Source organism: Mauremys mutica, chromosome 4 (assembly GCF_020497125.1).
Source record: "Mauremys mutica isolate MM-2020 ecotype Southern chromosome 4, ASM2049712v1, whole genome shotgun sequence".
Lineage (NCBI taxonomy): Eukaryota > Metazoa > Chordata > Testudines > Geoemydidae > Mauremys > Mauremys mutica.
This window is the reverse complement of record NC_059075.1, coordinates 127,480,220-127,493,717: the sequence shown is the minus strand read 5'-3', so window position 1 is coordinate 127,493,717 and position 13,498 is coordinate 127,480,220. Positions and strand designations below refer to the sequence as shown.

Here is a 13,498-nt window from a genome sequence, read left to right as displayed (position 1 = left end):
AGCCTCCGACTCCCTGCCCGGCTAGCAGAGCAGGAGCCAGTGTGCCGGGGAGGGATGTTTCGGTCAGCGAACATCTGGTGAGAAATGGGATTTGCATTCCCAGATTTTGCATTCCTCTGTGTACGGCCTACGAGGAGCGTGTGAGCGGAGGCTGCTTAGCCCAGGGCTCTGGTGAGTCAAATCCCCCCTTTCTCATTCTCCTATGTAATGTGCCTCCTGAATGCAGGCGGGTGGCACTTAGCCCTGGGCTGCAGCTCAGGATGTTTGGCTGGAAGGAGCTGGGGTGCAGGGAGCTGCCATGCTCAGGCAGGGAGCTCCCTCCCGGGAGGCTGCAGTGCAGTGGAAAGTGGCTGCAATGCAGGCGGTCCTGTGCGAGTGGAAGCAATGGGCTGTTGCAATGGGCTGCAGTCTTGTGGCAAGAATGCTTGAGAAGTGGACAGTGGGATTAAGAAGAAAGTGACCTCCCATAGTGGTTTATTCTTCCTTTCTCTTGTTTCATCTCCTTTACCGCGTGTAGTGTCCGAGCGGCCCATGAACAGTCACGGGTGGCGCCGGGAGGCTGGGGAGTGTTTTCCCCATTTCACAGATGGGGAAACTGAGGCACAGACTTGCCCACAGAACCAGGAACAGATCTTGGGTTCTAGTCCAATGCCTTCTCCACAGGCCCATTCTTCTGCCCCCTTGCGTGGCAGAACGCTGCTCATTCCATCGGCTGGAGGTTGATGCGCAGGCCAGGCCTGGGCTCCCCTGCATGGTCGTGTTTCCTTTTGCTTGCCTAGCCCAGCCCCTGGCCAAGCTGTACAAACTCGCCGCGAGCTAGGAAAGCAAAGGGAGGGGCTGGGCCAGTCCTGCTCAGCCTCTCATAGCTACCACCTCTGTGTAGGCCCAGGGGAAAGCTGAAGCAAAGGGAGGGGCTGGGTGCGGCTCATTTGCATGCCAGTACCCAGCAGGCTTTTCGAGCACCCCTTGTGTCCATAATGGTTCGTGAGCTGTGAGCCATACTTGCATAGACGGGTTCGCAGCCCTCCAGTGTGCTGTGGAGGGAGCAGCGTTGGGCAGGTTTCCTGCTCGGAGTCGGACAGTGACACTCCAGTTAGTGCGGGATGCAGAGACTTCTAACCCAGCGATGATGGTGTGGGTGTGAGACTGGACAATGGGCCGGTTTGGGGGCGGGGTGGAAGCTCCCTGCGAATGGGGGTGAGGGAGGTATTGGGACTAGGCATGGAGAGGTGGGGGGTTGGGGGTTCATACCTGCTGCCCAGGCCCGTTGAGAGAAATTTGGAGTCCCAGCACATCCTGTTTGCTGGGGCATCTCCCCTTGCTCCTGCACTTCATTTACACAGATGTTACAGCGGTTTCTGGGGCACCTCTCAGCTCAGGGCCCTGATACAATTGTTCCCCTTCTCCGCCCCCTTGTCAGCCCTGCCTGGGCCCATTCCAGTGCTCTGGGTTCCACTCCCTGCTCCCTGGCATGATCCTGGGCACCACACCAGCCCCTCCAGATCCCTCTGTCGCCTCCGCCCTCACCCCAGGCATGTGCGAGTTTACATGGGGGAAGATCCTGCCCCCACCTGTGCTGTCACCCTTGGATACAATAATGCCTCCCTTAGCATGAGCTCAAGGGGTTAACTAGATCATTCATCCACAGCATTATCAGAATGTCTGGACATGCTCAGCAAAGCTTCCAGTAACTCTGTCCCCTGTTTCCCCTCCCCAGCCTTAACCTTAACTCTGCTCCTTGTTTCCCCTCCCCCGCACCATTCCTAACTGCAGTCGCATGGCCTCTCACATGGCATCCACCCCTTGCACCTGGGTTAGGAGCAGGAGGGTTATGCAAGAAGGACAGGTAGGAGTAGGGGGAACCTGTATGTCCCATGTAGCTATTCTAGTGTTGCCTAGCGGTGGAGGGTCTGTGTGCAGGTGGATGCTAAGGTAGCACTGCGGGCTACTGGATAGGACATCAAGAGAGGTGGCACCTTCTCCTCGCCCTCATTGGGTCTGACGCTTGCTGTGGCAGAGACGACGCCAGTGAGTAGAGTGTCTGGGTGCAGGAAAGGTACAAGGCTGGTGCAGTGTGCTGTGGGATCAGGATGCTGGCCTGGCCTGGCTCCTGTTGTACAGGGCTATGGTCATGGAGCACTGGATTTAGGGCCACAAGCTTGTGGCTCTGGTCTCCTGTGGGGTCACTAGGTGCTACTGGAGTATAAATAATGCTAAGGTGCAAGGCAGTGGAGACCCAAGCTGCCCTAACATTGCTAATTCGGCCTGGCATTTTACAAGCGGCATCCTCAGCTGCAACTTCAAGAGCATCCAAGCAGGAGAGACCACGTGCTTTGCATTGGAGCGGAGGCTGGCTGGGAATGCGAGAACGTGGTGCCCGTGCCCATGAGCCGCTTGTATCCACCTCACCACCTGCCCATTGTCCCCCCGGCAGAGATGGGGGGAATGAGCGGCCGAGGTTTCAGGGACGGGAAGCGTTACTGCAGGCCAGCTGTGGCTGGCAGGCTTCCCAGCTGTGCTCCGCAAAGCTTGTAATCCGAGCGCATTCCCGGGACCAGCAGAGGGCTTCCCTGCACATCTGTCCTGGGCGGTGCTTGGACAGGACAAGAAAGAGGCTCCTAAGCAGGGGAAAGTTTCCCCGCCAGCCTGTGCGGGGGAGCGCGTTATCCCAGCCCCTGGAGGCCCTGCCTAATGATGCTCGGGCTAGGAAACCACAGGGATGCGATGAGACAGACACTCGGGCCAGGCTCAGGGAGAGCGAACAGCTCCAGCTGCCTGCCCCTTCTCCAGCACAGCAAAGAGCTAGAAGGCTGGAACAGGCAGTGTCAGCACGTAGCAGGTCCCCCCAGGGATCTCACGACGAGAAACTGGGATTGCGCACAGCAGGAATCGTAATATATACTGCAGCTAATAGCATCTCCTGCGGGTCACTAGGATAGGGGAGGCTCCCAGGGCTAGCGCACAGGAGGAAGCCCAGATGTAGGACAGAGTCGTCAAATGCTTGTTAACACAGCAAAAATGCAAGGTCATCCATCGAGAAGGAAGAAATGCAGGCCAGACCCACAGGCTGGGGACTGTGTCCTGGAAAGCAGGGACTCAGACCATCTTTGGGGGGCCAGAGCGGACATGAGTGCCCAGCGAGATGCTGCGGCCAAAAGCACAAATGCAATATCTGAGCGTTTCAACGGGAGTGGCGAGCAGGAGCAGGAAGGCGACTTTACCTCCATGTGCGGCGCTGGGGACACTGACACTGAAACGCTGCGTCCAGTTGTGGGGCCCACGGTGTTTGAAAGGACATTGACAAATGGGAGCAGGCGCAGAAGAGAGCCACCAAAATGATTCCAGGGCTGGAGAAAATGCCGGACAGCACCAGACTTGCTGTGCTCGGTCGGTTTAGCTGATCAAAAAGAAGAGTGAGCAGTGCTGTGCGTACGTACCTTCCTGGGGAGAACACGACAGGTATTGCAGGGCTCTGTAATCTAGCAGAGAAAGGCAGAAGGAGAGTCAGTGGCTGGAAGCTGAAGTCAGACAAAGTACCAATGTTTAACCGTGAGTCATTGGAACAAACTCCCCTGGGAAGCAGTGGAGTCTCCATCTCTCAATGTCTTTAGATCTGGCCAGGACGCCTTTCTGTTGAGCTCAGCACAGGGGCAACTGGGGGAAACTTGCTGGCAGGAGGTCAGACAAGGCGAGCTAATGGTCCCTTCTGGCCTTCACCGCTGTGAATCTCTGGCTGCAGGGGTTGGTGACAGGCCTGTCACCTCAGGGAAGCAGCTCCAAAGCAGCCCACGTCAGGGACGGAAAGTTGTTCCTCTCTTTAGATGTGGTTAACACACCGGACACAGCCCCTGTGAAATGAGCTGTCAAGTTTCAGACCACATCACAGTCACTGCTAATTGGCTCCCTTAGCGTGCGTCTCTGCTGAGAGACCAAAGGGGGACCAAGCCAGGCAGACCCCCACCCCCTCTGGGCCCTAGCCATTGGCCCTCCAGCATAGCGTGCAGGAAGCTCGCACTGGTCTTCCTTGTGCTGCACTTGTTCCAGAGACATACAGAGACTATCAGGCTTGTCTCCTGGCCCGGTTACGTTCACACACGCACAAACTCTCCCAGGCCAAGAGGTGTCAACCCCCTTCCTTGTGCACGCCATGGGCTGGTATAATCTCATAAGGAGCGCCGAGCCCATCCTGGTTCCGCACTGAAGGGGGAAATTCACCCAGATGCCACCTCCGGGCTTGACGAGAACGGGTGTGAAATCGAAGTGCAGCCAGGCTGAATAGCAGGAGCAATAAGAGCAGCAGGGCTCCAAAAGACAATGAGAGAAGAGGATGCCATAGGCACCCTCCCCACGGCACGCCACGGGCTAGCAAAGCCGCCTGCCCCTCTGCTTGGAAATGTTCCTTTGTGAACCGGATCCTGCTCATTGATGTGACTTGATGCCGTGTGAATGTGGGGATCTCCAAGCAGGATCTGCGGTCTCCCAACACCCCCTGCTGCCCTGAGAACACCCTTTCGCCACCCTGCGCGTCCTGAATTACTTTCATCTCGAGCATGTAAGCTGATCTCAGGAGCAAGGGCTAACGTAAACCGCCAGCGTGTGGCGGGGCCAGTTCCAAGGTGATGTGTGGGGTGAGTTGGACTCTTCCATCCTCATTCTGCCCTCAGGTCTGAGCCCCCGACACTGAGGGCCCAACGCAGCCTTTCATACTAACTAGGACTCCCTAGGACTCTGCTGGGCCAATGCACCCCCACTCACCAATGGGGGAGCTGGCAGCTGGCATGCCACGAAGGCAGAGCATGCTGCTGTTAGCCCTCTTCACCCACGCAGTTGGCCAAAGTTTGTGAGTCCAGCAGGTTGTTTTTGCTAGGAGGAGAAAGTGATGGTGGAGTTGGGTATTGTGGTTTCCAACCCTCCAGGATTGGCCTGGAGTCTCCTGGAACTGGCATTGATCATTCGCTGACTATTGAAAGCAACAAGCAACCCAGGAGATTTTAATGGGATATTTTAAGACAATAACAATACGTCATGTTGCGGGGGGGGGGGAATCTCCTGCAATAACTTCAGTCAGAGTTGGCAACCCTATCGGGTATCCTTGGCACCGTGATGTTTATTTACAAGAATGTAAATAAAGTCCTGTTTCCCTGAACACAGCAGGACTCCAGCTATAGGAGTTAGTTTCTGTGCTCACATCTCCAACCCCACTTTCAGCCAATACTCAGCCTAAAAGCTCTCCCCCTAGGCTTTTCTCAGGGTCATGCCTGTTTAGGTTGCATCTGAAACTTCCTTGCTGCCTTCTCCTTCCTTCTCTGGTGTTTCTCCCCTTCTCTCTCCCACATACCCCCACCTCCAGCCAAAACCCTCCACCCTCATCGTGCCAGTTGCTGAGCCGACTCAGATGTGCCTTACCTTTGTTTTGGGTGCTGACCTGCCTGTGTTTTGGGTTGAAGCCCCCTTTTATATCTGAATTTTATCCCGCAGCCTACACTCTACACTCACCTGTTTCACCCAGCCCCACAGTGCTATCACACACTTTACAGGAGGGGTGGGGACCTGCATTCACAGACCCCCTTCTGTTAGCAGCTTCCTCTGCTATGCTCCCCTCCTCCATTTATCACATACACTCTTGTAGGCCCTGGCTCTGTCTGCTGTAATGGAAGAGGCACATGGCTGGCTCAGGACACAGTGGGTATCCCCACACCACCTGGTTCATACTCCTTTAGCATCCATAGCGCTAACCTTGCATTGCCCTGGGCACTGCTGGCCTCATTCTCTGTGCGTGGCCACAGGGCCCTCTGTCTTTTGCTGTGGGATGTCATGGGGCAGCAGCCCAGATTGTCCCAGAACGCACTGGATGCAAACACAATTGAGCAGCGTGGCCGGCACAGATACAGGAGAGGAAGTTATGGAAAAGTGGCTGCGTGGCCACGACTTTGTCCTGTGGGGTCAGATGAGAGAGAGAGTCTTAACCTGAGCAGAGGGAGCTGCTGGCAGGAGATGTGAAGCCTAGAGCAGATTTGCTAAAGGAGCCAGCCAGCGATACCTGGCATGGGGCAGGCCCCCACCCCTCATGCAGCTGGTTCCTTAGAAAGGAGCTGAAGCAGTTTGGGGGGCAGGGCCTGAGGGCTGCAGAGGAAGCAGGTAGGGTGGGGCAGATAAGAGAGGCTCTGTGAGGGAAGCTTTGTGTGCTTCCTTGACTGTGAGGTAAGAGCCGTGCTCTAGGACAGCTTGGGGACTCTGTGAGTGACTGGGGGAAGTTCCCTTTTCTGCTTGTGTTTGGGGAACTTTGTGAATACAGAAACCAGCCCCCAAGCAGGGCTGTGAGCGAAGGAGAAAGACTGCATGGGGCTGAAGGAGCCCTGCCCCCGAAGATGGGGAAATGGGGCAGGCACTGCAGAGGTACCCCTGGCCATAAGGGGGTGTTTGGGTGGCGGCCATGCTGTCACACCGGGTTACAAAGCAGCACTGATAGGGCCAGATCCTCTGCTGGCATAAATGAGTATTGCTTCGTTAAAGGGAATGCAGCTGCCTGTATGTACACCAGGTGAGGATCGGGCCAAGAGCATGGACTGGCCCTTAGATTCCGTTAGAGCAGGGGGCTCAAATGGGAAGATGATGTGTGTGAGTTGTGGGGCTAGTCTACCCAGGGAAATTTACTGTGTGGACACGCTTATTCTGGAGTAAGCATGTTCACACTAGATGTTATACTGATCCGTTTCCACAAGCCCTCAGGGAGTCTGATTGGTTTAACATACACACAAACAGGGGCTGGGGAAAGTGACGCTTCCCTACGCTAATTTCCTGGAGTCCAAGGCCGCTGGGATGGTCTGGTCTGACCTCCTCCACAGCACAGGCCACCGAAGTCTCCTGCGATCTCTGGTACAAAGGGCGTTGTAGAGCCAAATCAGCCTTTGGACTGCACCCGGCTCAGTGCCTAGATACGGTGACGACTGGCCCCCTAGAAATGCCTACAGCAGATGGCTGGAGGGCGGTGCTGTGGGTCACTGCTGAAATAGACCATATGGGACAGGTTTTCCAATGAGCTCGGCATGTTGGGGGCTGAGCTCTTTTGCAAACCTGCTTCCACATGTGCCAGGCCCCCAAGTAAGCAGGTAGCCGTTCCCACCATGTCTGACAGAACTTGGGGATGGCGGGGATATAGGTTAATCTGTTTGCAATAAATCAGCTCTTGCTTTGCTTAATTCTCCACCCAGCTTGGCGTTCAGCGCACAATGCAGTCAGCTCCTCTTCAGGGCAGCACATAAGGACTCCAGGGGCTAAACAGCGATGGAGTTTAGGGCCAGCGGTGCTCTTTTTAGGTGGATTACGGCGCAGAGTGATTGACAGCTGTCTTGCAAACCTGCCTGAGTGAAGGAAACCAGGAGGAGCGATCTGTTCCCTGTCCTGTGCTTGGTGGAGGCTGCCTGCTCTGGGATCATGGCCCCAGGGGCAAACCACAATTCAGATCACTAGGAGTTTTATTGGATCCCCGAAGCAGAGCAGGCGCTGGGAGTCGGAAAGGCTATCCCCTCTTTCTGTTCTGCGTCTGGTCCCCCAGCCTGGCTAAGACCAAGTTTCCTATTTGTGCGCGTCTTGTTAGACCCGAGTAAGAGGTCTGATTTCTGTCTATGTAAATATTTGCTCTGTCACTGTAGGATCGAGCAGCTCACCATCAATGGCTTAACCCTCGTATGTGCCAGGAGGTAGGGGAGTTATGCTCTAGGGATTATTGTGGGGCAGGTCTCTGGGCTGCACTATACAGGGGTCAGACTAGATGATCACACTGGTCCTTTCGGGCTTTGGAATCTATGAAGCTGGTTTCACAGCCATGGAACTGCTGCGCAGGGTAGGTGAAGTGATTTGCTTTGATTGGAACCCAGGTCTCTGGGGGCCCTTCAGGCCTGTGTCAGAGCTGAGCTGTGCTACACCCAACCTCTGCTGGACCTTGTGCCAGGTACAGCAGGAGTCTCCTGCTGCTGGGGCCAGGTGGCCCTGAATCCGAGATCACAGTCAGCCTTGGGCAGCTGCCTCTCTCTGCTACATCTGAGCTTGGGGGGAATCAGAGGCCAGTGTGCCGCTGCTGGAGTTGTATCCGCCTGCACCGTTCGGTATGTGCAGGCAACTTGGGACATGCAGCACACGAGATCCCCAGAACGGTCGCAAATCCTGTCTCCCGGCAGCCCTTGCAGGGTGATACCAGCCTCTCTCTTCGTTCTGATAGGCCCGGTTGAGCGGTTCTCTGTTGCCTGCAGGTACCCAGCTGGCAGTGCCCACCCAGGTGTGCTTGAATACAATATTTTCTGCTGGGTAGAGTTTGTTACACAGCCTGTGTCCTGAGACACTTCGTAGAGTTCAATGATAAATACCGGAAAGAGGAGAGACCCTTGGGGGCAGAGATAAGGGAGAAGAGCTGTGTGTTCAGATGAGATTTAGACAGAGATGGCCAGTGCAGGAACTCTAGGGGGGTGCAATGCTGCAGTGGAGAATGCTCTTGCACCCCATCAAAAGGGGACAGGGAGGAGGCCAACACTAGCTGATCAGAGAGAGCCTGGGTCCTGGCAGGAGACGCAGGGAGCTTGGAAGCTTAGCAGAGCACTAGACCCTGCTCGCATTCACCTGTCCTGGCTGACTGTTTACAGCTGATTTCACAGAGAGCGAGAGAGTGCTTTGCACTTAGCGCTCTTCAGATCCGTTGTTGCTTTGAACCCCAAACCGGGTCGTGACCTCAATTTCCTGTAATCTGACTAAAGTGCTGGGGGTGAGCGATATGGACTCCGGGTGGCTTCTTAATGGAAATTGAATTCTTGCAATTGTTTCATCTGCCCATTTTTCTCTGGCAAATGAAAGGAATTCCTCTCGGCCACTCGAGGGCTCAGACGGTGACATGTTCTGTGTGGCTGGGCGTCATCCCCTGCTTTCAGCTGCAAGGGACCATGGGGGACAGGTGAGACTCTCCCTGAAACGTGGCTCAAGTGAGGGGATGGAGAGGAATCGTGTAGAAATGGATAATCAGGGAAATGGCCATTGTGTTCTGGCCACTGTACTGGGGTCCTTGCCCCACCCCGATATTGTGAAAAGGGGAACCTCAAAAACAGCAGTGGGACCCAGCTGCAGGCAACAGACCCGGATCCCAACTTTCCTGGAGGTCTGTGGGGTGTGGATGAAAAAGGGGGCTTTGTTCAGACCCATCCTCAAGACGGGGGCCAGCTGCAAGTTGTGAATCTGGAGTTGGATGTTGCCAAAGTTTTGGGTGGGTTTGGATCTGAAAGAGGGTTGGTACATGTGATGCCATGTTTGCTTGCAATATATTACCCAACCTCTAGGTGTCTCCGTGCTATGTAGTGTCCAGAGACGGTATGGTCCATGGTGAATGAGCACAACAAAGCTGGAGCTCAAGCTGTGTGGAAGATTGTTTGTGTCTGTAGTTGTAGCTAGGACACCAGTTTATGAAAGACTGTGATGCCTTAGCATAGATCGTGTCTCTGGCCTATTTCTGCTCCAAACATTTGTTGGGAAGCACCTAGAAGAATGGATCTTGAATGTTTCTGAATGAAGTAACCCTCTTTTTTAGTGCTTCCTGCTGATTTTTCCTGCTTCTGTCTAAGCCAGAAGCATCCCAGGTGAAGCCCCTCTTGCCGTTGATTGGGATGAGCCTTTAGACCAGGGCCAGTGGTCTATCCTTGTGGGGAAGGGGTAGGCAGGGCTGATGAGAGATGCTGTTACTGCCATGAGATCGGATCCAGAGGGCAGCACTGGGGCACCTGGCAAGTTGGCTGCAGGGTCCTGGGTGTCGGAGGACACCCCTGTGCTAATGAGAGAAGCAGGGCCCCTGAGCCAGCTCCCTTCGGCTGCGTCAGCTCAGGGTGCCCAAGGAGTGGTGCCCTTTCTGTGATCATGCTCTCTCCGGGCTGTAGCCGGCAGACACCACAGCCTCTCCATTGCCTGGATTCTGCAGTCAGTTCCCCGAGGTCCAAGCAGAGCTCCAAAATACAGTCCTGGGGTAAAGGATCCAGGGTAAATGGCTGGGTGTGAAAGGGACCCCATCCCCTCCAGCAGGGTGGGCTGAAGATGGGTAGCCTATTATGCAGATCTTTAAGGGATCCTGAGGCCAAGGAAAGGATCCTGTTGCCAAAGAGCAGGCTCACGGGCCTCCTCCTTAGTCCAAACCCCAGCAGTTCCTCTGCTCCCCCTAGTCTGGACACCACACTGCCAGAGGGGCCCCTCTAGCACCCTGTCTAGGAGCATCCCCAGGGCATCTCTAACCCCCATTCGCCCCCAAGCCCAGCCTTAATTTGCTCTGCCTTTCTCTTCCCTCCCCAGCCCGCGGACCCTCTGACGATGAATGGGACGGCCAACGTGAACGTGAACGTGACCGGCCGGAGCCATTATGCGTCTGCTATCCCGGTGCCACGCGCTATGTCCCAGAGCAAGCTGCCCCCGAGGCAGAGCAGCCTGGGGGCCCCCCCTTCCCAGCGGGCAGCGTCACCACGGCCGGGGAAAGCGCCAGGCTGCGTTAGCGGCCCAGCAGCCAAAGGCTCCAAGCCGAAGAGCCTTTCCAAAGCCCCCGTGGAGGCCGGGCCTGGGCCAGAGACAGCAGAGCCATCGGAGTGCAAAAGGGCTGACGGGGTGGAGTCCAGCCTCAGCCAGAGCACTAGGACTCCAGGCAGCAGCCCCCGGTGCGGCCCGAAGGCAACGCCTCGAGCGACGGGGGCTCCTAAGAAGGCTCTGGTTCAAGGGACAGAGAGAGAGAAGGCGAGTCTGAAGCCCGGAGAGGCCTATAGCAACCACGGCACCAAGAAGGGATCGGGGAAGCCAAGTGGCACTGCCGAGCTGGCCAAGACCCCTCAGCTGCAGGGGAAGAGCCCGTCCCGCTTCAGCCTGTGCAGTGAGTCTGGGCTGCCCGGCACCCCTGAAGGATCCAGTGCCAAGAGGCCCCAGAGCTGCCCGGTGAAAGGCCAGTGGGTGTCGGAAGCCCTCTGCAAAGGCAGCGGGGTGCCCAAGGCAGCCAGGGGCGAGGACAAGTCCCCAGGGATCTCGCTAGGCACCAGCAGCCCCATGCAGAATAAGGAGCCGGCCATCAGCTTCTCCTCAGTCCCACAGCAAAGTCACCCGGTCACTGCCACCGTGGCACCCTTCCACTACCGGTGAGTTCCCTGCCCGGCAGCGTGCAGGGCACGGGGCTCCTCTGCGGGAAGGGGCAGCTCATCTTCCCCTCCCCCAACACTTCCCACCCCACACAAACCACGGGACCATCTGCCCATGCCCCTTGTTAGCACTGGGAGCATTTGCAGGGGTGGGGTGGGCTCACGCCGTGGGGCTCGGGGGGTGGCTTTCAGAGATCTCACTCACTCTGGTGTAAATCAGGAGTAACCCCCTGTGGAGCCAGTGGCAGTTACACTGGTCTCAGTAAGAGAAGCACCAGACCCAAGCCCTGATCTCATTAGACCCATAAGCATCACATCACTGACCTCATGGAAGGAACGAGGATCCGACACGCGTTTAAACACCCCCCCCCCAATCCATAGTGAGTCCCATGCCCATTTCCAAATCCAAAGGCCACAAGCGGGGCCAGATGGGCTCCCTGTTGGAATCAGATGCTGGGCCCTACCTCCCAGCCAGGAGAGGCAGCCTGGCCACCAGCCATGCCCTCTGCTGGCTCCTTGCCCTCACCCTTTCTGTCATGGTCCCCTCCAGCTGTGGGGCCCAGATCTTCTGGCTTCCCCTGTCGCTGCTACTGGCGTGGGGCGGGTTGAGTCTGCTGCCTGGCAGCCCAATGAGCTTTCAGTCCCCAAATAGCTGGGGAACGAACCCCTACCCCAGGGGACTACCCTGCATCTCCAGGGGGCTGCTTTTCATGCATGTATGACAGTAGCCCTCTTGGCCAACACCTGACATGACGGATTGAACTGGGGATCTCCAGAGCTCAAAACAGCAGCTGCTACAGCTTGAGCTAAACAGCCCAGACGTCCGGCTTGAGGGCTGTAACAGACTCACATCCGCTGTGGAGCGGCACAGAGGGGGACCCGTAACACATTCACGGGGGTCACACATGCACTGACCCTAACTCCTTTCTCTGTCTCCAGGCTGCAGGGAGACAGGGAGAAAAGTGAATTCTCCCAGGAGGAGCGCACGTGTGAGGAACCGACCAGCCCTGCAGACGGGCCTGAACTGGGCTTCCCAGGCTTGGGTGAGTCAAACTAGGATTCACTCCTCTAGAGATTGGGGGGGGGCAGCATGTGGGACCTGAGCAAACAGCTCTGTCACCGGGTGAGGGGGCTGGGAAGGAAGGAGCCAGCGGCCATATTTTAGGGTGACTGACTGACTAACTCGGCCGAATCTGGCCCTCGGCAAGGCCTGGTGGAACACTGATGTTGCTGCACTCGATGGCCAGGGGCAGTGGGTTGCAGCTGGTTGGCTCTTGCAGCGTAATGAGAGAGACAAATTGCAACACCAGGTAATTAGCTCAAAACAAGGCTGGCCCTCGGTGCATCATTACCTGCTAAACCCTGCGGCTATGTGCCGGACCTGTTGGGGCGTTTAATGAGCGCTGGCAGCAGGCCGTGCTGGGTAGCGCTCGTCGTTGGCTGGGGATGCTACGACAGAGTGGATGTGCTCACACCGGTTGTGCTGAGTGTTTTTTCTGAACCGGGTCCAGATGTCAGTGGTTTTTACAGGTGCCTGGGTTCTAGGTCTGCCATGGGGGGAGAGGGTGCAGGGAGCCCAGGTGGGCTTTTGTGACCTGGATGGGTTGCAGCCAGGCTCCAGGGCCTGGTCCTCCACCAGTGCTGAATGGATGTAAAACTCTGCCATGCCGGCAGGGTAGCTGCTATGAACAATGCCCAAGGTGCTGGGGAAGGGAAAGTCAGGCCCTGAATGCAAGGGGCAGGGAGCGTTAGCACCAGTAGGCAATCTACAGGGGCATCTCCGTGTCCCTTGCCTCTTCAGCACCTGCTAGTGACTGCGGGAAGACATGCAAGCTAGGTCTGACCCTGCTGCCATAGCTGTCAGTGACAAAACTTGCGCTGGACTCATGGGAGTTGGACTGTCACCTAGGAGCCATGCTGCCTGCTTCTAATACCGGGGAAAGGCTCCTGCTGCCTGCTTCTAATACCGGGGAAAGGCTCCTGCTGCCTGCTTCTAATACCAGGGAAAGGCTCCTGCTGCCTGCTTCTAACACTGGGGAAAGGCTCCTGCTGCCTGCTTCTAATACTGGGGAAAGGCTCCTGTGATTGCTGCTGGTCCTGTGGCCCTCTGCACTTCCCATAGCGGCGCTGGGGTTCTGAAAGGCACACAACGACAAGGTGTTTGTATTTCTCTTGCCTGTTAGTTTGACATAGTTTTGGCACGTAGACGGGTCTTGTGGCGGGAGAAGGAGCAGACGCTGCTCTCACGTACGCCAGGGGACTCTTTTGTTATTTTAACAGAGTGACGCTGGATTTACTGTGGTGTAAAGCAGGACAGGAATCTGGCCCTGCAATTCCAGTGAGTCACATCAGTTCCA

At 56.4% G+C, this 13,498-nt stretch overlaps 1 protein-coding gene across 6 annotated transcripts in view; it reads left to right on the top strand.

Moving 5' to 3' along the window:
* NAV1 (neuron navigator 1) overlaps nucleotides 1-13,498 on the top strand; it is a 316,431-nt gene that overhangs the window by 84,066 nt on the left and 218,867 nt on the right. For 5 of the 6 annotated variants that reach the window (XM_045012503.1, XM_045012500.1, XM_045012504.1 and 2 more), the window contains exons 2-3: nucleotides 10,318-11,141; nucleotides 12,081-12,184. In XM_045012503.1, the coding sequence (XP_044868438.1) occupies nucleotides 10,336-11,141; nucleotides 12,081-12,184 (910 nt within the window). In that variant the 5' untranslated portion in view covers nucleotides 10,318-10,335. Of the gene's footprint in view, nucleotides 1-9; nucleotides 172-10,317; nucleotides 11,142-12,080; nucleotides 12,185-13,498 lie in introns of those variants that run through there. The other variant, XM_045012501.1, reaches the window with a different exon arrangement.